Source organism: Bufo gargarizans, chromosome 6 (assembly GCF_014858855.1).
Source record: "Bufo gargarizans isolate SCDJY-AF-19 chromosome 6, ASM1485885v1, whole genome shotgun sequence".
Lineage (NCBI taxonomy): Eukaryota > Metazoa > Chordata > Amphibia > Anura > Bufonidae > Bufo > Bufo gargarizans.
In genome coordinates, this window is record NC_058085.1 from 135,745,276 (window position 1) to 135,769,009 (window position 23,734).

The window sequence follows — 23,734 nt, forward strand, 5'->3', positions numbered from 1 at the left end:
GAGACAGGGGTGTGCAATGAAGGTGCAACCCGTGTCTGGATGGTGGATAACAAAACCGTGGGGGCTGCTTGAGTTAGTCAGATTAAACTATCCTCCCTAGTGGTCTGTGTGGCACTTCTGGAGCTTGTTTGCAATGTGTGCCTACCCACACATAACCAGTGCTCCTAGCAGCTGGATAAGGATGGTTTTGATGGCAGGCGATTCGTCAAAACAACCATCCTGCTTCTCTTAGTCCAATGATGCACCCCCTCTCAAAGTCTGTCAACTAGGCAAAATGTCTTCAAGTGCATTGTGGAGGCATGTTTAGCAGTAAACAGGCCCTCACCAAGAGGCACAATACTCAAAAGTAGCCTCCGAGAACCTTTTTATATGGCAGCAGAAGCACTTCTTACACCCTCTTGTGACCCAGTGTCTAATCAGACTACTCCTGTAATCATTTACATATTTGCCTGAAACACAACTGCAGGCCTAGTTTTGCAGCCTTTACCTGGCCTTGAGACATCATGTTGTGAAGGCCAGCTTACCCTCCGGATTTCAATATTCATGCAAAATACCACAACTAATGTAACACAAACTGTTTATTCTTTTTATTACCCCTTTTAATATTACATGTTCTCTGCAATCCTGAAAGGTTTTCTCTTTATTACTTTATACATTATATCATACATAAATCTGAACAAAAAGGAGTCTGATAAAATATACATGCCACAGCAGCAGAAATACGTTTTGTTGCAAACTAGCTGAAAACTATAGTTTTGCCCTTCAGATTATTATACAACTACAGCAAGAAAAAATTATGATACAGAGTGCAGATGTCGTATTATACTATACTCCATTGTGGACATGGTGTCCACATAGTTATCAGTTGTGTTGACATCTTTGTGTTCCTCAAATGTGGGGAAAGGCTAGTCTTATTTCTGCTTGTGGTATGGATTATATATAGATCTCATTATACAGAATTTCGGGCAGAGTATAAAAGAGGAAATGTTCACCTTCATGTGTCTTTCTTTCATACCACTTGAATGTTAAGTTTATAACTCCAGGTCTCCAAGACAACAAATGTAAAACAAAACTGGACCTGGAAGGTCAACTGAAGCATAGAAGAACTGGGACAGGGTTATGATAATGACCCAGTAGTTGTGGATGTCTTCCATCCAGGGCCCCTTCTTTACCATCGTCTCTGGGCAGGCTTGAATCTCCTTCCATTGAACTATGATCTGTTAGGTAGAAGTGTGCATATTAGGATAATTTCAAGTCCCATGATTTGGAGGATGTTGCAGGTCTTGGCCTGAGAAGATAGGATGAAGAAGAGGATGGAGGTGTAACGCTGTGGCTGCTGCAGCTGAGGCAGACCGTGGAGCAAACAGAGTTGGGTATAGGGCAGCATGGGGGACATGATGAAGGGTCAGAGGCCCAGCATGGTGAAGGGCAGAGGCAGGAATTATGTGTATGGGATGGCCAGCTAAGAATGCAGCATGGTGGGCTGGGATAAGAGAGTGTGTAAGGTGAGAAAGGGAAATGGGTGCCAAATGTGGCTGAGGGATGTGGTGGACCTGTGCCAGAGATTGCGGGTGATGTTGAATACCCATAGCTGCTGCAGCTGCAGCATGCTGGAGGATAGCATGTTGTACAGAGGTGATGGAGGCAGCAGAAACTGGGGGTGGTGCCTGTTGAATATGTATAGGCTGGAGGGCTGGTGTTGCAGGCTGCAGTGCATGTTGGAGAGCTCCGGCTGGGAAATTCTTAACTTGCTTGGCCAACAGCTGTTGTTGTATATGTTGCTGAGCAGCCTGCTGTAGCTTGCTGTATTTTTCCATTTCTTCAGGGGTAAAAGTGATGGGCTGGCTTTCCAGAGGTGCTAATGAATCTTCCTCTTCCTCCTCTTCTTCTTCCTCTTCTTCCCCATCTGGCCGAATAGAACTCGGTTCAGCTGTTACAGGAGGGTAAGTCGAAGAATGAAAAAATTCTGAATCAGGTGGTGGAGGCATCAATGGGCCATGGACTGGTGGCAATGGAAGACTTCCATTACCCAAAGAGTTGGGTGAGAGTCCCTCTCCAAAACCTTCAGCAGGTGGCTGGAAGCAAACAGATTCCTCTTGGGCCAGTGGTTCTGCAACAGATGCAGGAGGTTCAGACTCTGGGACATTATCTACCTTGGAAGAGGTCTTCTCTTTCTCCTGTGCTCCATCTACAGTGACCAATGTTTCTACTGACTCATTCTCAACTTTGTGAGGCACTGTGCCTTTGGACCCTGCTGGCAGTTTGCCTATTAATGGGCGTTGAGCAGTTTTATTACCAAGAGCAGGTGGCAATTTTGGGCCAAAGTATCCCTGAGGTGGGTCTTTTACTTTTGATCCTGATTTGGAGTTGCCATCATCTGTTGTGCTTGCTGCCTTTTCTAAACGTCGAGACTGGATCTTTTCTAGGAGTTGTTTTGCTGTTAAGGAACATCTGCCTGTATCTTTCTCAGTGCTACTGCGGGGCAGGTTAGTGCTACTCGCGCCTCTCGTTTCAGACCCTCGACTGCCCTCTCTTCGGCTGCCAGAACGATAATAATGTGGGGAATGTGATCGATAAATCTTAGAGCGGTTAAAGTCCCGTCTACCACTTCTACGACTATCAACACTATCTCTCCCATGAGATCCTTTTCCAGAATGACTACGAACACTTGTACTACGATCCCTACTGTAACTACGGCTGCGCTTCCAGCTACGACCAGTTAAACTGCGGCTCCTTCTTTTGCTCCGACTCCGACTACTGCTACTAGACCTACCTCTACCCCGACTCCTCCTTCTTGAGCGACTTCTGCTCCTAGAACGACTACGGCTGTAATCAGAGGAGGAGTATTTATGTCTAGTGGAATGCCTCTTAGATGTCACAGAGTCTGAATCTGAGCCTGGTGCCCGCCGCTTGGATCGCCCCCTAGATCCACTGCTATAGTCACTGTAGTCACTATCAGAATAACTCCGGTCACGACTATATTGGCTTCTATCTGAAGACCCTCCAGAACTGGAAGAGTAAGACCGCCGCCGCTTTCCAGATCTTGATCGACTTCTGGATCGGTCACTTGCAGATTCATACTCGTCGCTGTACCTTGATGGGGATTTTTTTCTACTGGCATCATCCTCACTATCATACTCTGCACTACTACGTGGGTTTTTAGCCTTGGTGGGTGTATTTCGGTGATTTGAGGCGGAAGTTGATTGTGAGGGAGGAGGAAGCGATTGCTTGGACTCCATTTTAGCCTTTTTGTTCTCTGGCTCTTTGGAAGGTGTATGAAGGTCCTGTTTACTATTTGAATTCCCTCCACTGTCTTCTTTAGTCAGCAACTTTCCTGGTGCAGTGTCTTTTGAGCAACCTCCCAATGCAGGAGATGTACTTTGCTCTGCTTCTTCTGCCTTCAACACTGTTTTGGAAGAGCTTTTTGACTTCTTGTGCTTATGCTTCTTCCTTTTCTTTATTTTTTGTTCAGTACCCTCGTCTCCTTCTTTGTGTTTCCGTTTTCGCTTGCCACTCTTCTTGTGCTTTTTCTTTTTGGGCTTGTGGGATTTCCGCGTAGCTTCACTTCTGTTCCCTTCCTCAAGGGTTTCAGGTTTTACATCACTAGAAAGTGCAGTGGCGATTTTAGGTTGTATTGCACAAGTATGTACCACTGGGACAGATTCCTTCTTAACTGTTACATTCAGGTCTTTGCTTGAATCAGCATCTGTCGCACCTTCTTTGTTCAAACCTGGGTTATCTTTAGTTTTTTCTACAGCTTTGGCCTTTCCATCTTTGTTTCGATAAAGCTTGAAGTCAAAATATAATGGGTTACAACTATAGGAGATGGAAGGTTCTGCCTGAGAGAATATCAAAAGCTCAGAGGGCCACTGCAGTGTTGTGCTCTCATCTTTGCTCAGCACTGGAAAAAAAGGACCAGTTGGGTGCTTGGGCCTTTCCTGCGGTTCTTTCACCAGTGCAGGAGAACTTTTGGGAGGTTCTTCATTTGTAGTGTTAGATGTTTCTTTGTCTGCTGGATCCTCCTTCTTGTCAACTTTGGGTAAAACTGGAGAAGAATTGCTAACTGGTTGAGGCACAGAAGGCTTGCCATCACCAACAATATTCTTTTCACTTCTGTTTTCAGTCTGTTTGACAGCCTTGTTCTTGGTAATGGCAGTTGGTTTCTTCTCATTCTTCTGAGGGACATTCTCCACCTGCATTTGTTCAGTGGATCTCATGAAAAGCAAAAACTGGAAATTTGGTTTCACCTTACAGTGTGCTGGTGGCATGTAATGATAGTACTCTGGTTCACCAGCATGTGTCCCCCTTTCTTCACGTTTCATCTTCTTCAGTTTTGATAAAGTGCTTGCGAGGGAGGCGCCATTATCTTCTTGATCTTCCTCTTCTTCCACTTTACTTTCATTGTCTTTGCTGTTCTCCCCTTCTATTGACTTTATAGAGGATATGAGATCAGCAGATGCCTTGTCCTCTTCCTTTTCCTCCTCTGTTGATCCTACCTCTTCAATAGGATCCTTGAAGACAGCCGCTGAGGACTCTAACTTCAAAGACGTTTTCTTGGCAAAAGAGAAGGAGAAACCTACTTTCTGAAGAGAGGCCGGGCCAGAGGTGCTTTTAAAACCAAAATTTATGGCTGGGGAAGTGGGTTGTGTAGGAACACAGACGACAGCTTGAGACAACTTCTCCTCCTGAACAGGCTTAGGACTGTCTTGCACCGTTGAAAATGTACTGACTGGCAAATCATCATCTTCCACGGCTTCCTCATCCACAACCATTGTAGTTGTCTTGAACATGGGACCACTGCCAGGAGCACTGCAGGAGAGGTTGGAATAAAAGAAGAAAATAATAAAATGTATGTCTGCAACTGCGAGAAGTCTACATACTTATTTCAAGTGAACATGCCAACATGTGTTAGAGAAATGTGCAAACAGATCTAATTCTAGATCTAGTAAAAGATTCAGGTTCCACATTTCATTATTTAGATACCTGGGAATCCAGTCCATGACTACCCGATGACTGACAGCCTTTCCCATATTAGCGTACATACAGAGATATCCATCAATCGTTGCTTAGGATGAAACACTGAACTCATTAAGCACACGAATGAGTAATAACTCAAATGAATTACAGATACTGAATCTTTCACATTTGAACTGTTCAACTAATCTCTAACACATACTGCTGGCAGATCAGACAGCAAATTTAATATGGCAGGTTCCCTTTAACGATAATTATAAGTTTGATGAAGTTTGAAAGATGTGATTAACTTTTCAATCAATGTATATAAAATGATCCATCAGGGCTTAAAGGGGTTGTGTAATGTAAAGATACTGATGATCTATCCTCAGAATAGGCCATCATTTTCAGATGGTGGGGGTCCAACTCCTGGCACCACCACTAATCAGCTGTTGGAAGGGGTAGCCGCGCTTCAACTTCAAAATTACCTTTCCACCGTCTCCTTCCCAGCAGCCACGCTGTGTAATTACAACTGCTCGTCCCATTCACTACGCTGCCTCTACAAGGGAGACTATACATACGTAATTTTGAAGCGGAAGCAGCTCTTGCACAAGCGCTGCTACCCCTTCAAACAGCTGATTTGTGGGGATGCTGGGAGTCAGATCCCTGAGGATAGGTCATCAATATCTTTGTACTGCACAAGCTCTTTAAAGAGAACTTGTCAAATCTCCTGGCGTTCTGTAACTGTATTACACATAATATAACAATATTGGGTCTCATCTTTTATTGTGCCGTTTGGTTATTCCTACTGGGAATCTATTCTCCACGTTAATAGGGTGCAACATCCAGCTGTTAGTTTAGTCATATAATTTTATGAGGAATAACAGAAGAATGACACAATGCTAAGGAAAGATGCTACAGAATTATTTAATGGGGAAAACAAATATTAGATAAAACTGACATGTCAGGACAGATGACAAGGTCTAATAAATAAAAAAATACATTAAATACATTAAAATATACTTTTTTTTTTTAATCATTCCAGGAGAATTTCAATCCCTTTCATTCACCTTTCAGACTGCTTTCTCTGCTCTGCCAATTCAAGAAGTCTTCGCAAAGCCTTCTCCTGCTTGCGCTCATCTTTCCGTGATCGAGAAGAAACATTTCGGGCGTACTCTCTCTGTTTAAGCTCCTTCAATCTCTGCATGTAGAAAGTGAGATATGTGAGGAGGAGTTTCAGCCATAAGACTTCCTGACTGCAGTTGTGCTATGGTTGGTGAAGACACTGGGGGTCAATGCTGTGTTTGGGGAAAAAAACTTTCCAATTGAATGTAGGAAAATTTGTGTAATGTAATATCTACTACCATAGCACACCGCAGAAAAGTGATGCTACTTATAATGCTTTACAATAATAGACACTCCATGCTTTAATGTATTTACCACCTATGTAAAAGAGAAGGTAAATCTCTTTACTTGCCAATTTCCTCAGCTAGCGGTCCTCAGAGAAATACTTGTTATGGCCCTCTGATAGGCTAAAGGCCTCTTGGTACACAGATTTAGGCATGTAAAGCTAGGTTTAATCTTCATTGGCTTATCTACTAAGCTGTCTGTGATGTCTGCGAGTTATTCTAGGACAATGAAAACACCATGCGTGAACAAAAATAAATTATTAAGAAATGTGCCCATCACAAAAGGGAATCCATTAGTTGCAAAGGTCAAAAATAGAAATAGAGAGATTGAAAAACCACAGCATGCTCTAATATTGGCCACCATATGTGAATGGGGCTCTGCAAAGCTCTGTCCACTAGTTATGTATTCAATTTTGATGCAGATCTCTACAACAATTCTGTCAGGTCTGAATGTGATCTTAAAAAGTTCTTCAAATTGCTGTCAGATGTTTGCAAGTTATCCTCAGGATATGGGATAACTAGCTGATCGCCGAGAGTCTGGGACCTCTAATAATCCCAAAAACGGGGTTCCTTTTCACCCAATCTGATGGAGCAGCAGGTAGGAAAGGGAGTTACAAACAACATTTTAACATGTAACAAAACGTTTAAGCAAATCAAAGAAATAATTTCACACACAACTAATAATACAAATCGCTATATGTTATTATTGACCCCTTCACAAGAGTGAAGCCCACTGTAAAAAGCACAGCAACAAAGGCAAGCTGCATCTTGTGAATGGTAGAAGTGGACAAGAAGCTGCAAAGCTCATCAGCACATTTTGATCGCTGCTCCAGTCACAATACAAGCTGCTGTAAAACAAGGACTTTGTAAGGGCACCTGCACACGCTGCGGATTAAGTTTTTTCTGTGCAGAAAAGCTTCAGTGTAATACTGTAGCAGTAAAGAGAATGAGATTAGACAAATCTCATGTTTACGTTCCTTTTCTTCCCGTACGGAAATTGACTTGCTGTGTGGATTTAGAAATCCGCAGCATGCCAATTGTTTGTGAGATTTTATCCTTTGGAATACAAAGGGTCAGATCTGCGGCAAAACCGCATCAAATCCACAACAAAAAACGCAAATAACACATGAGGATTTCAGGGCAGATTTGGTGCAGAAATGCACAGAAACCCGTGCGGAATTTCTTTTTTAATAGCCTTATATTTCTGATTATAAAGGGAGCAGTGGTAAAGCACTGCTACACAATTACAGATAGGGTGATTTCCAGTGGTTTAACCTGTGCCTCAGATTTCAAGCTTGGCAGACATAGTAATACAATAAAATAAAAAAGGTTAACTAAACAATTGTATAAAGGGTTTGTGAGATACTTATAGCCTAGGGCGACACAACGACACATAGTGTACAACTACACTGCAATATATGTTCGTGACAATTTTTATATTGATAGTCTATGGTGTCGCACTGCGACAGTTGCAGAAAAATCTATTTCAAATAGATTTTTTTGCGACTGTCGTGTCGCAGTGTGACACCATAGACTATGATTACAGAAATTGTCGGGCGACAAAATGTTGCGCGATAAATGTCGTCGTGTAGCTCTAGCCTTACCAATGACCTATCTTCCAGATAGGTCATCAGTATCTGATTGGTGGGAGTCTGACACCTGGGATCCCTGCTGATCAACTGTTTGAGAAAGCAGCGGCCCTCGCAGTAGCGCCACAGCCTTCTCGCAGCTTTCCCTACAACATGTGACATCATGTTCATTGGTCACATGGCCTAGGTGCAGCTCAGCCCCATTGAAGTGAATGGGGCAGAGCACGATACCAAGCACAGTCGCTATCAAATGGACGGCGCTATGCTTGGTGAGCTGAAAAAAGGCCGCTGCACTACTGCGAGTGCTGGTGCCTTCTCAAACAGCTGATCAGCATGGGTGTCAGACCCTACTGATCAGATACTGATGACTTATCCAGAGATAAGTCAAGTCATCATCAAATAAAAATATCTCACAAAACTCTTTTAAACAATTATTTTGTTAACCTTTTGCATCTCGGAAAACCCCTTTAAGATTAAGAGCCACAAAAATTCCACCTAATACATATGAACCAATAAAATTACTTTTCAACTCGAGATAAAGGCTCGCGCCTGCACTTTAAAATGTACATGGCGAGTTGATTGCCAGCCTAATCTGTAGGGAGGGTAGCTTGACTACTGGATTTCAACTTACCCCCATCCTTCGTTCCCCTAGGAGAGAAGCCGCCGGCAGGGACGTCTGAAGGTGACCTATGCCTTGCCCTAAAGCTCAGCATGTTTATGGGGCAGTCAGGCAAGATCATTGTCAACATCTCAATAAAGCACGCCTTTCCTCACCTGTTTGTGTGCGTGGTCATAAGAGTTTATGTGGTTGTCAAACTCCTGGTGCTTCTGATACTGCTTGTCGCACAACTCACAGTAGAAGTTAGCCCGCAGCTCTTCCAGGGCTTTTGCAATGGCTTTCTCCTTATCCACAAAATCCTGTACAGGTAAAAAAAAAATGTACCTACAGTAAGTATTCTCCACCAGCTTCATACTACCAACATGGCAAAATCATTCTCTACACTGCATATGTATGAAAGTGTCTTTAATGCATCATTTTTGGAATAAAAAAAAAAATTCTAGTCACTAGATGGGACTCCCCTAAATTCTTTGTGGCGGGAGTGAACTGACAACTGCAACAGAACTTCACTTTTTGAAAACCCATCCACAAAATTCATAGCAGAAACCACACTTTTTTTTTGTGGTTTTCCAACTTTTTTTTGTGTTTTTTCGACTTTTCTTTTAACCAGTGTGTTGTACTTCAATAAAAAAAAACACAGCATTTTCAGCCGTTTTTTTTTTTTTTTGCATAGATCTGTGTGAAAAGTGTGTAAAAACCACGCAGAGACACGGAGAAAAAAAATATATAAATTAACTTTTCCAGGTCTTTTATACTGAGGAACTACCTTCTGGATAGGTCATCAGTATCTGATCATTGGGGGTCAGACACTCAGGGCCCCCATAGATCAGCTGTTTGAGAAGGAACTGGGGCTTCTGTGAGTGTCGAGGCCTTCTCCGGGCTCACCAAGCACAGCGCTGTACATTGTATAGCGGCTGTGTTTGGTATCGCAGCTCAGCCCCTTTTAGAAGTCTCGGAAAACCCCTTTAAATGTACGGCTATAGCAGAAAAGTGTTATAAGGCAGCAATCTTGGCTCCTTAAGGAGGAGAGGGCATGAGTGGGAGAAGGCATTAAAAAAAATGTGTGATTGTAAAATTCTAGTGGCCAAAAAGTAATAAAAACACACGGTTGTATTATGGCTTAGCAACTTAGTTGATTGGAAGCTGTATTACAGAGATCTATCAATACTACAAATAAACCTTAGTAAGGCCTCATGCACACGGCTGTTTGGGTCCGCATCCGAGCTGCAAAGGATGCGGACAGCACTCCTTTCCACTGCTCCCTTAAAAGACAGTTGCTATGGCTTGTCTGTCTCTGGCTAAGGAGTGAGGAGGCGTGTCTCAGTTATCCAATCTGATTGGCTGGCAGGGAGCTGCTGGCTACAGCAAGTGTATATGTGAAGTGAGGGAAAGCAGTGTTGGCCTCAGAACTGGCAGAGGAGCCATCTTGAGAAGGTCCTCATATGGTAAATGTTTAAACAGCCTTAACTAATGCAAAAACTAACATATGCTAAAATAGATTTTTTGATGAAAACATGACAGTTACCCTTTAAAGGGAACCTGTCACCGGGATTTTGGGTATAGAGATGAGAACATGGGTTGCTAGATGGCCGCTAGCACATCCGCAATACCCAGTCCCCATAGCTCTGTGTGCTTTTATTGTGTTAAAAAACCGATTTGATATGCAAATTAACATAAGAGTCATATCTTACTTGTGTGACCAGAGAAGAGTCATATTTACAAGCTCTGACTCATCTCCGGTTAATTTGCATATGTATCAAATCGGTTTTTATACACAATAAAAGCACACAGAGCTATGGGAACTGGGTATTGCGGATGTGCTAGCGGCCATCTAGCAACCCATGTCCTCAGCTCTATACCCAAAATCCCGGTGACAGGTTCCCTTTAATGTTTATATGCTGCTAGGCAACCTGGACTTACCTGGCGGTGCAAGTTTCGTCCCCATTTCCTGTCTCTGGTTGTTTATATGTTGCCAAGTAACCTGGATCGCTACGCTCCTAATAAATATCACTGTATTTATAATATTCTAGAGTACATTACATTTTTATGGATGATGTGTTTATTGTATATTTCTGGATTCTAGTTATGTATATTTTTGAGTATTACTCATGTATATTCCATATTACAGCGCCAGGTCAACAGCATTTATACCACTACGAGGATCCAGAGACTGTTATACCTAAAGGAAGGCGGTGGTATGTCACCCTAATGCATTGTATAGCCGTTCTATACCTTTATTTTTTTTGTTTTTAAATAAAAATACTTGCATTTTCCAGTGCAGCGCCCTGTTAACGCTCTTTTTATATGTTTTTATTTATATTAAAGGGGTTCTTCAGGCTTAAGCGGAGCAGCCAACAGCTGGCTACAACGGCAAGGGCCTCGAGGGGGTTCATCCCCATCACAGCCTGCTATTGGCTGCTCCCCCTGTCTCCGGATGCTTTGATCTGAGCGATGTGGAGATTCAGCGGTGGCCGTGCAGGGATCAGGAGCGACACAGGTGCCAGGGAGCAAGTAAATATAATGCATACAAGGGGCCTGGTTATTTGAAGGGGGTTAGAATTTAGATTTTTCTTCTGCTCCGTTTATAGCTCTCAATGAGCTGCACTACTTCCTCTGTTGAACTTGGCGCCTTTGGGGCAGAACCTGATCAGCTCTGCCGGTAACTGGGGGTCTTTTGCAATTTACTTTTAGATAGTATTTCTTTTATATTGTTTACAATATTTTTTATTTGTTGTAACTTTTTTTATTTGTGGAAAAAGTCCTCCTAATAAAATCTATTAGACCATTTACCGGTCTTATTTTTTGGAACTGTTTATGCCACTTTCTGTTCTGTGCTATTTAAACTATTTATTTGCCATTGCAATATGTGATTGAGAAAGATGGTGGTTTGACTCTTGAAAGGAATCACACATTGCACTTTTTTTTTTTTTTTAAATAAAAAAAACTATTCATTTTAGCAGTGCTCATTTTTATCCTCATTTTATTTTACAATGCCAGCAAATGATAACCAATAAGTTGCTTCTGTGGTTACATGTGGCACCACCAGTGAGTGAGGAAGGCACGTGACCGCTCACGCGTTGGCCATAGCAGTCACAAGCCAATAAGGCATGTCAAAGTCAGCAGCTTATAAACCAACACTGTAAGGACACCGCTAGAGGGTCAGCATTGGATCATTGGGGGATTGAAAGGGAGAGTATGGTTGTTTTCTTTTCTGTATTGTAGAGCATTTGCTTCCCATGAAATACATGTATTACCTAACCACACATGCTTGACCACTGATCGCAATGTAGGTCATTCAATAGTTGGTATTAAGTCAGAGAAAAGTGTCTATCCCTTCATCAGTTATCATCCATCCCGAGCCCTGTGATAAATCTGGTGCAGGTCTAGACAGCCTGTCTAAGCTTACGCCATCTTTAGGATTAGTAACTCTTGGCCACAGTCTTTTGAACATTAGGAATAGAGACTCGCCTTATATTTTTGTCTCAGTTCCTCAGTGTCTTCTTTCTCTACCTCCAGGACACGTCTTCGTTCTGTGGCATCTTCTGCATAGTCCAACTGAAACATATGAGCAGATAATATGTAAGAATCTGGAAGCAACTAAAAAAAAACTGCCAGTTATTTCATGACAATGCAGCTGTAGCATTTCTCAACTTCATGGTAACTTATCCCCACCAACTTGTAAAACGTATCTCCTATCGTATGGAAAGGCAATAAATGTGCCTGCATATATAAGATCTTACAAACTAAACTGAATAGGAGGAGTGACAAGTGAATCTCATCCAAATTCTGACTCATAGAAATGGCCATGACACCATGATTTTTCTCTGCTTACAGCATATTTCACAGCGGCACTAGAATACAGTTTTTTGGTTATTAGTTTTTGGGGTCTCCCCCCAAATGAAATAAAATTAGATGTTGTACTGTTCAGAAAACTTATTTTTAAGATTTGAGAGATGGATCCCCTGTTTAGGACCCTCAACACAGAGAGCTGCTCCAAAGGGCATCTCGCTCGGCAGGACCTGGGATACATCTCACTGATCTTAACAGAGACAGGTAAGGGCTCATGCACACGAACATGTGTGCCCCGTGGATAGCAAACAGCGGTCCGCAATGCACTGGCGCTGTTTGTGTGCACACAGTTTGTGGATGTGGAGCCATTCACTAGAATGGGTCCGCAATCCGCAAGATAATCTGCACCGCAAAAAAATAGGACATGTTCTATTTTTTTTTTTTGAGGTGTGGAGGAAGGGACCGAAATCCACAGAAGCGCTTTGTAGTCCGTGCCTCCGCTTCCCATGTTGTGGATTATGGACCCATTCAAGCTAATGTTTCTGCATCTGCGATACGGAGTGGACAGGGCTGGTGCCTATATATTGCAGACCCGTTGTATGAGGGCCGCAATATGGGCACGGGGCACACACGTTTGTGTGCATGAGCTCTGATGCTTATTTTGCCCTATGGCGGCACTGGAGGGAATTGAATACTTTCTGCCTAGTGCCCCAACAGAGTAGACTCACCGAGTGTCTCAGTGGTCAGATAATCTCATGGGAACCTTCCAAATAAATAAGATCATGCAAAGCTACTTTCAATTAAAGGGGTTGTCCTACAAAAATATTCTACAGCTTTCAAACCAGAATCTGGATCTGAATACTTTTGTAATTGCATGTAATACAAAATTTAGCAAAGCCTCTGAGTTATTCAATAAAATTTATCTGTACAGCGCCGCCTGCAGTTTTTTTTTCTTATTTCTTTGTCAGGTTCACTGAGAAGGCTGCACATGCTCAGTTTCATGCTTCAACTGCCTCCTGAGTTGTGATAGGCAGAGCATGGACACGCCCCCTTAGCTGCAGCAGAAAAGACACTTCTCTATAAATCTAGCAGAGCAATGAATGGGAAGATCTCTGGATCCATGTGAGGTACAGGGCTGGTTCTAGCTTCGTTACAAAGAGATTGTCATGTACTATATCATATCTGATCTTTTTACATCAGTCATGGGATAACCCCTTTAAGTGGATTCATGGCATATAGGCATTAGATTACATTTATATCTTTTTTTTTTTTTTCTTACTACCCATCTCAGTTGTTTCAAGTAGTGACTGAGCAGAAGATTAAAGCTACATGTTTGTTCAATTCATTTGCTCCATTAGAAAGTGCATTGATTAGTTTTCATTGACAAGCAGACCCACCTCCATTTCCATACGTCCCATTCCCATAACATCATATTTAAGCACGATTGGGATAGGGTCTGTTCTGCCTGGAGAAAAAACAAATTAGGGTAAAGGTTAAAAACGGCAAATAAGGAGAGATGAACTGGTTATTCAATGGGTTTGGGTGGTTAGACAATTTTGCCTTGAAGTGCAGAAAGCTACAGTGGACCAAACGAGAGTCATTCTCACAGCTTACCCCTTCACGCACCCACGACTGCACATAGTTCAAGCAAGGGATGGCCATTCCCTTCTGATATTTACCGCAATGAACTACTGGATTCACATTACTCTGATATATGAAGAGAAATGCAAAATAACAAACACTACAAGTGCATGATATAATGGAAGGAGTAACAGACCCAAATATCTCCAACTGAACAGCTCACGGCATGCTCGGTAAGCTGGGAAAATGACTAGATGCAAATAAAGAATTGACTCAACTAAATCAAACTAGCAGCAGATTGAATTTTATTTTATTTTTTTTTCGCTTCGAAGAGTATCTGAAATCCACTCAGAACCAGCCAAAGCAGGGTTGGGAATAGGGTAATGGGGTTGGGATAAAATGGGGAAGAGCAGACAGGCAATTCACTACCGCATCTGATCTCAGACTGGTGCAGATTCCAATTAGATTACATCACAATGGGATGTAAGTCCAGGACACAGAGAAGGGGGGCACTTACCTGTGTTTGTCACCCACCTTGAGTAAAAAGACAGACTGTAGATGTGGTTGCCCAGGTACCTGGTATGTACGAGACACACACCTTAACATTATACCATTGAGCTTGTTCTCTCAGTCAAACATTATGGCGCAATTTCCTTTCAGTTCCACTGGCAAAAGGCTGTACGTAGTGCATAAGCCTTGGATAGAAGGGGCTTTTATAGTCTATGGTGCAGTACCAATGAGTTTAAAAGTGACTGTCAGCCTTGAAACCGTTCCTCACTAGGTATAGGGTATGTGCTAGGCGACTTCAGCATTGGGTAAGACCCAGCTAGTAAAACCACTCTCCAGACTTGTCCCACCACCTCGGTTGAGTTGGAAGATGATCCATGAGGTAATGCAACAGAGGTGGTTTTTTTTCCTCACCAATTTTTCTATAGCCCAATAAGCAGGACTATGGGAAATGTATTTCACAGGAGACACCCATATACAGCAGTGGCCGAATCAATTTCTGACAGTATGACTAGGGCATAGGCCCTGTCCAAAAAAAAAAAAGGTGAATTAATGTGTTAATCCTGTGTCTGGGATCTCCTGGAACAGCTCTTTAATAATTGTATAAACGTGGGTACCAGTCAACATCTGACAATGTAATAACGTCGATTTCGCACTAGACACCAGATGTAGTACTTTAATATTTGCCACATATACCAACACGGAACAAAGCCAGGCACTTTGCTGTTAATATTCCATGATTGAATACAGATGAAGAGCAGTATAAGCAAACTGCACTTAAAGGGAAATCAATATTTTACGGCTGTAATGACTAAGCAGATTAAGAATATAGTGATTCTGGTTGGCCATTACTAAGGAAACTCCTTTATCCAGTAATAAACTAACCTGGGCATAGGACCATATATAATGGAACCAATTACCATTGGGGACATGCACCATAAAAACAGTATTATCCTGGATGAGAGCCCCATATCTCTTGGTTGAGAGGTGGATGGTCTGGAGTAACCATTTGCCAGCATAGTATTCTGTAGATTGACAGACTATTAGGATAGCAGTTCAGAAGCCCAATGGTATAATATAGAAAAAAGCAGTGGCCACATCGTAAGGAAAAGGACTGAAGAGTGTACAATGTCTAAAGATGGTTTCTTGTGCAATACCATTTTTAGACAAATAGCAAGCTTTCCAATTATCTGACCATCATCCCCTATGATAGCCAATTCTTACACCCACCAGTTTCCCATATTAAAAAAGGGTTGTCTCATAAAGACTTCTCCCTGTCCACATACCCTGTAGGGGTATACAGACATCATAGAGGTCCTTCTGCTCAAAGCCACAACTCTAAGAACCAGAACGGATGGCCAGCATGTACATGAGGCTCCTGTTCTGACACATTTGGGTTGTCTCGCATTATATGGACAGCCATTCCTCTGAATGGCTTCCATGTAATACTCCTACAGCTGCAGCAGAGGGAAGCAGCTGGGGGTGCTGGAAGCGAGTCCAGAGTGATAAGCTAATCGACAACAGCCACATCCTAAAAGGGGGTCATCTTTGATGAGACAATCCCTCTAGGCTGTTTTGAAGATTACATTTTAGTGGAAATGTTCAACTTTCTTTATTTTTAAATTCAGTGAAGTACAGAAAATGAGACATCAAACACCTAGACATGGTTCCCGAGCTAGATTAAGATAAAAGTCTTGCAAGTAAAAACGTTACATTAGTAAAGCAGGCCGTACATAGATTCCAGACGGTCGCTTTCTGCACCATTTGTTCATGGTTGGTCTGTGAAGGTAGTCTCGGATGGCACCGCCATACGTTAAAATGCCCAAATGATCGACTGCTCTGTGCAGTCTCTCCGGGCTTCCATTGATGGGATGCAGATCTGCCTCAACATTCTTCTTATTATTTTTTAACTATAGTACCCAACAACGACCAAACTTTCTGATGACATCTGATATCGCTTGCCATCTGTTGTGCTCGTTCATGTCATGAAAAGAGGACAATGGTCAGCAGAAAATGGCCTAAAGCAGCCTACTCCAATGTCCAAAATCTCTCATGCATGACCAGCTGTTGAGCAACCCTCCTACACCCACATGATCTAGTACTGCAAGTGAAAAAGGAGGTGCAATCTACAGTTTATGTAATACATTCAGCTAGTCCGTATCAGCAAGAATTTCCTCAGCATAGCCGACGGACATCGCCTCCTTCAGGACATAACCCTCCAAACTCGGGTTCTGGGAGCTCTATGCGCCCTTCATTTTTCCACTATAAATTATGTAGGAGTATACAGAGCTACATTTAAAATGTTGCTTTTTACTGGGATGACTGGTCTTATTACATGTTAAAAATTCTGAACACCTGCTGATTAGTTCCTAAACTACAATTGTTTGGGTAATACAATACAATCTATGGTATTCAAACAAACTTAAAAAGAAAAGAAAGCTGAACATTTCTTTTTGGTCAATATCTTAATGCAAGACTCCTTACTGTCCCTCAATTTTGAAGCCTGCTTTCCAAACACCTTAAGTCCTTTTCCTCATCTCCGAGCCACAACCTGCATCCTATCATTACCCAGTTATTGCAAATGCTAGTATTAAATCGTGTGGCGCAAACAAAAAAAATAATGAACAAAAAATGATCAAAATCCACATTGAAGAGTGTTAGAATTTCTGAAGATTCATTCATCATTTATTTCCCAGAGGCTTCAGGCTTATGTTGAGAAAAACTGAAGGGAGAAGGGAAGAGGAGGAAAGGTCGGGAAGGGCAGGCTGCAATTATTTTAATGGAAACACAAAATAAAATAAAAACAACGCCCCCTTCGACATGTCCCTTATAATGGACGAGGACCAGACACGTGTGCATGGAAAGACAGAGGAAGAAAGGACGATCCAAGCAATATATGAACGCTACGACAGAACAGAAAGAGAGGAAGCCTAACATTGGTGCACTGATGACAAAAAGGTAGTCAGTCTGAACAGAAAGTTTCAATTACCACGGCTAAGTTTACCATCACCACAACAAGTCCAGGGGTATTATGCTGTAAAAAAGAAACACGGTTGGTTAGGCAGCAATCACGAGGTGAGAGGGTGGGAGGTGGCGAGCAGGAAGAGAAGGCTTCTTCAGGGAAGAAAGGGAAGAAAGGCAAGAGGTCTCTACAACTTGTTCTCTTCATCAGAGGATGGGGGAGGAAAGCCACAGAATGATGGAGAGAAGGAAACAGGACAGATGTCATAAGTTCCTGCACCCACAAGGTCAACAACCACCTAGGCATCACTGCCTTTCATCGTTACACCCAAATAGTACCATGATGATCATCCGCTACATAATCAAGAAAACAGACATAATACACAATCCCAGTCCATACTCCCTACTAGACCATAATTAAGTATTAGAGGAGGGTCCCTCACTATGAGCCAGAACAGAGAGCTGCTCTACAAAAACCACTCTGGATGACCCATTGCTATGGCTATATGAGCTAGATACGTTATAAAATTGTGAACTGACCACTAGGACAGCCGATCCCAAGAAAGTAGGATTCGGTAAATCACTTTAATGGAGTATGACAGTCTACTGGTGGGAACTACTCCACAAGGAATGTGGACCTGGCACCACTGTCCTCAGAATCAAGGAGCGTCCCGGCAATCAGACCTCCACAATCACAACTTTATGGTGTATAAAGAGTAAATCCCTTTAAAAAAAAAACAAGTTTATAAAAAGTCAAGTCAACAAACCATAAATGATAACTAAAAGTCAACCAAAATAAAAGAGGAAACTAAGTGGTGAGATACTGTCAGCACATTAGTGCTAGAGGCAATGTGCCAGGGAAAAATCTAGGCATGAAGAGACTCGTAGCGCCTACATATCAGAAAACTGAGCTGAACCCGCAACTCAGCAGCATAGGCTGAGGATCTAACTAGTATGGGACCAACACTAACACACCATGGACATGCACAATGAGCATGCATGTATTCTGAATGGGAGAGGAGAAAACCACTGGCAGTAGCTTATATACATTGAGAACGAAAAGATCGGACAAGATGAAATTCAACAGCTCAATCCTTTTCAATCCCATATTTGCTGAAAGCTGAAATTCTCCCCATACACATTAGACGGTCAGCTGCTCCAACCAAAATCTGAGGGCTTGGTCAACTTTCTACTAAAGGATGAAAACAGTGTTTTCCTTGCAAATAAAAAAACTTGAAGCCACGGATCTACTTTTTGCTCGGTGAGGTAGGTCATGACAAAGGAGGATGTGTTCCAACAAAATGTTCAAATGGGACAAAAACAGCGAGAAAGCAGCATGTGGTAATCCTCCTGTTTCCATCAGTGTACGCATGATATCACTATTTAGGCAGTGAACATGTATATACGTGTAAGGTAAACTGCTGGCTTTTCTAGGACATCACTGATAGCTACTATTCTCACTTAAAGGGGTTCTGCACTTTGTTTTAACGGATGATCCATCCTCTGGATAGATTATCAGCTTCTAATCGGCAGGGGTCCAACACCCGGGACCCCCGCCGATCAGCTGTTTACCGTCGGCCCAGTGACGTCACGACTAGTATCAACTAGAGTGGGCGGGGCTAAGCTCCATTCAAGTGAACAGAGCTTAGCCCCGCCCACGCTAGTTGATACTAGTCGTGACGTCACTCGGCCAGAGGTAAACAGTGAGAAGGCCTCGGCACTGCTGGAGCTCCGCTGCCTTCTCAAACAGCTGATTGGTGGGGGGTCCCGGGTGTCGGACCCCCGCCGTTTGGAAGCTGATGATCTATCCAGAGGATAGATCATCAGTTAAAACAAAGTGCAGAACCCCTTTAAGGCCTCATGCACATGACCATCTGTATTTTGTGGTCTGCAAATTGTGGATCTACAAAATACAGATACCGTCTGTGTTGCATCCACATTTTTTGAGGACCTATCGACTTAAACGGATCTATGGACCTCATTCTGCGGTCAAGTATAGGACATGTTCTATCTTTTTGCGAAACGGACATACGGATGCGGAAAGCACACAGATCATCATGTCCGTTCCACAAAAAGAACGGACGTGATGAATGTTCATGGGTTCAGTTGGGTATGGATTCTGGACGTGTGTACCAGCTCGAATGTAGGTTTACTGACCCAAACACACGGCTGGAATACAGTCGTAATTTGTAAATCTGGCCGTGAAGGGGCACTGTAGTAGAAAAAGAATGTTAGATGCCATGAAAGAGTTAAAAAACAGCTTATATTTAAATTAATGACCCTCAGCACTGCCCAATAGTGCCTTGGTCCCTCTGCACTCCACTTCCTGCAGCTGTCTGGACACAGCAGGAAATGGCTGGGAATGCTGCTCAGCCAATCACAGGCTGCAGCAATGACCCGCCTAATCCAGTGATTGGCTGGGCGGTATTCCCAGCCATGTCGCGACAGTAGGAAGGAGTGATGCAATGGGCACTGGGGAAACAGCAAGGAGTATAAGCAATGTTTTTGTTTGTTTTTTTTCACCATCCCAGGGCCATCATATATATTTTTTTCTACTGGAATAAACCTATGTGGAGAAGTATTATTTCAGTGACAATATTAAAGGGGTAGGCCACTCTTTACTTTCATATTATGTGATGGAAATAGCAAATAAAGCCACCCACTATTATAGGGTCTGTAGATCTCCAACTCCATCCTTGTTGGCATCCTGCCCCTAATTTTCCACTATACAGTACTCCCTTCCTGAACATGGCTGCTCATGGAGGTACACATGACCCTGAACAATCAGAGATGGTGACTGGAGCATAAAAGCTTGGGGATGTCGGTGCAGATCTTCTACAGACAGACACTATATTAGACAGTGGCTCTCTGTGCCATTCTCAGTATTTGTGACACCAAAGACAGGGCGACTGGCCTCTAAGGGTCCATTCACACATCCGCAATTCCGTTCCGCATTTTGCGGAACGGAATTGCGAACCCATTTGTTTCTTTGGGGCCACACGATGTGCTGCCCGGATCCAGAATTGCAGATCAGCACTTCCGGGTCCGCAATTCCGTTCCCGAAAAAAAATAGAACATGTCCTATTCTTGTCCGCAATTGCGGACAAGATTAGGCATTTTCTATTAAGTGCCGGCGATGTCCGGTTCGCAAAATGCGGAACACGCATCGCCAATGCCCGTGTTTGCGGATCCGCAAAACACACACGGACGTGTGAATGGATCCTAAATTTAATGCACAAACTATGAGCCTTTCAGCATGAGAACATCAGAAAGTAGTAACTTCCACATGGCATTAATGTGATATGTGACCCCATATGTACAGTATTTATTTAGACATGTGAAAAGCTCAGATGTCTGTTGCGAGACTGAATCTTCACCTACACAGCAAAGCTTCCAAAAGTTTTACAGCTGGCAACAGCCAATGCCTAGAGATACAAGGTAACCGAAACCTGTGAGGTCTGTAAAGAAGACTGTAGCTTTAAATATCCATTTGAAGTGTTGAGTTACATACAGGCCATGAATATTTCACAAGGGTTAGGTATGGCTGCAGCAAGTGTGTGGCCGGGTTTACATGTTGTTTTAGTAACTGGATTACACCCAACAGTAATTTCCTTTTCGTAAGTCCTCCATGATGGCTCTGGAGCGAGCTGACCCTCCTTCAGCCAGGCAGGAACAAGAGGAATACATTTGAATGACAGCCTAGTATATATACTGTATTTTTATTTCTATAAGATGCACTTTTTTCTCCCCAAAAGTGGAGAAAGTGTGTGTGGGGGGGAGGGAATGGCAGTACATCTTATAGGGCAAATACTAATGAGTGTTTCCATGGAAGTGCTCATTAGTACAGTAGGATCGGGGAACGGTGAATACAGTGCTCCTTCTGCTGCGATTACTCACCGCTCCCTTTTCTTCTGTGCTGTGACCTGATGTGTCTTATAGGTCAAAAAAATACGGTACATTATATATATATATATATATTTATTTATTTATTTATTTTGGGGTTGGAAATTACCAGTAAGTGTAATCGAGTTTTTCCATTTCACCCTCTGACGGCACTGCAGTGAGATATACCAGATTACATAACTAGGGTGGGACTATAGCCTGCAGAACCTTCTTGTGAAACGCCAAGTCCTGTTTTAAATGATCATTAATCCTGTACTGTTTTACAAACGTATGTGGATTTGACCATGTTCCAGCCTTGCAGATTTGTTCCATGTGCAAGTGATCTCCGCCCAAGAGGCTGACACTGCTTTAGTGGAATAAGCCCTTAGCTTTTCTGGAGGATCTTTATCAATTGCTCTATAGGCATCTCAAATACACAGAGTTATCCAACTCTTTCAGGCTCCGAATTCTTTATTAGCACCCTGGAACTGAACAGAAAGATAATCAGGGTTCCTGCATACCTTAGGGTACTTCCACACTAGCGTTGTGAAGATCCGGCAGGCAGTTCCGTTGACGGAACTGCCTGCCAGATCCGGAAATCCGTATGCAAACATATCTTTTTTACGGATCCATTAGACTTATTCATTGAAATACCAGATCCGTCTTTCCGGAATAACGGATCCGGTATTTAATTTTTTCAAAGCTAGAAAGATCTGCGCATGCACAGACCGGAAAACCGGATCCGGAAATTTCCAGAACACTTGGTACCGGATGCAGCATTAATACATTTCAATGGAAATGAATGCCGGATCCAGCAAGTTGCGTTATTTTGTCCGGTCAAATACTGTACAAGGGACAGAACGGAAGACATCCTGATTGCTTTCCATTCAGAATGCATTGGGACAAGACTGGTGCATTTTGTTCGGTATTGAGACCCTTTACCGGATTTTAATACCGGAAAAGAATAACGCTAGTGTGAAAGTACTCTTAGTAGCCTCAAAATATTGTAAAATGTAACGTCCTAAAATGCAACTTAAGAGGTATATCCTTCAACGGTTCAAAAGTAGAACCCATAAGGCCTTGGTACCAGGTTTAAATTCACAGGAGGAACAACCCATCTTCCCCTTTCAAAAACCTGATTATCCAAGGATGATCAGCGATCCTCTCATCAAATACATAACTCAAAGCCGCAATCTGAACACTCAAGGTATTAGGACGCAAACCTTTGTCTAAACCTGCCTGAAAAAAAGTAAAAAATTGACAGAATAGAAAATGCTTCTGGAGAAAGCTGGGACTATGAGCACCACAAGCAGTATCTATGTCAAACCTTAGGATAAATTCTGGAAGTGATCCCCTTCCTGCTTGCTGATATGGTATTACTTTATCTGAAAGGTCCTTAGCTCTGAGGGTTACCCTTTCAGATTCCAACCTGCTAAAAGTAGAATCTCTACTCATGGGTGAAAAACTGGTCCCTGGGAGAGAAGATCTTTGATTTACGGAAGGATCCAAGGACCTTTTAGTGACATCAGCTTCAGGGGGAAAACATGACTTCTTGGGCCTTAGAGAAGCAATTAGGAGCTCTTTCTTTCAAATTTTTGCTGCAATGACTCGGAGGTCTCACAGTGGTCAGACCCCACTGATCAGACACTTATCCCTTATCCTGTGGATAGAAGATATAGGGTGTGTCCCACTGAATATACACTCACATGCTGCATTTTTGCCACTGTGGTAGCTTTACGCAAAGGCTAGATGTTAAGCTGGCCATACAAACTACATGTATATAGGCTGAATCCTTGGACTGGTCGATCGTCTAACGTGTATGGTGGCATCCCAGCTCTCCTGTGACAACACATGTTGAGGAATATAAGAATCAGCCTCTTGGATTCCAAAAATGCTTGATTCTAACAGTGGCTTACTCCTCTCTCCATATTCACAAAACATGCATATACACGACTAGGAGAGACAAGCATCTTATGTGTTTAGCCAGATCTTTGGCTCTGTACACACTGGCACTTTCAGGTTTTCTTTAAAGGGGTATTTCCATCTCGGCATTTCAGAGCCAAGATGGGAATAACCAAAGTAAACTCCAGACAGGCAGGAGTAGCCGACATGCTGAAAAATTTGTGGCTGGCACTCCACTGTTTCTGTAACTTGAATGAAAGGCCAAGATTGAAGTAACCCTTTAAAGCAGTTGTCCAGGAATACATGATTTCTAATAGGTTCTGGCACCCTGCCTCCCTGACTGAAAGGATCATAATTACCTGCTCCTTGCTGCTACGGTCCTTTGTGCGGACTCCAACTTCTCCATCTTCTGGTCTGGGGTTTGATTTATTTTTTTAACCACAACATGGTCACCTGATCCTCTTCAGACAACCACTGGCTTCAGCAGTAAAGTGTCCACAAGAGATGTCACCGCTGGAGCCAGTGGTTGGCTGAAGAGGATC

General features: G+C 42.7%; 1 protein-coding gene across 7 annotated transcripts in view; it reads right to left on the reverse strand.

Moving 5' to 3' along the window:
• Nucleotides 1-565: 565 nt before the first annotated feature.
• The window catches only part of GPATCH8 (G-patch domain containing 8), a 60,379-nt gene continuing 37,210 nt past the window's right edge, over nt 566-23,734 (reverse strand). For 4 of the 7 annotated variants that reach the window (XM_044300120.1, XM_044300121.1, XM_044300124.1 and 1 more), the window contains 6 exons: nt 17,437-17,481; nt 13,757-13,824; nt 12,039-12,125; nt 8,726-8,869; nt 6,024-6,154; nt 566-4,809 (listed from right to left, as the gene is read on the reverse strand). In XM_044300120.1, coding sequence (XP_044156055.1) covers nt 1,251-4,809; nt 6,024-6,154; nt 8,726-8,869; nt 12,039-12,125; nt 13,757-13,783 — 3,948 coding nt within the window. In that variant the 5' untranslated portion in view covers nt 13,784-13,824; nt 17,437-17,481 and the 3' untranslated portion in view covers nt 566-1,250. The remainder of the gene's footprint in view (nt 4,810-6,023; nt 6,155-8,725; nt 8,870-12,038; nt 12,126-13,756; nt 13,825-17,436; nt 17,482-23,734) is intronic. The other 3 variants (XM_044300119.1, XM_044300122.1, XM_044300125.1) reach the window with 1 other exon arrangement.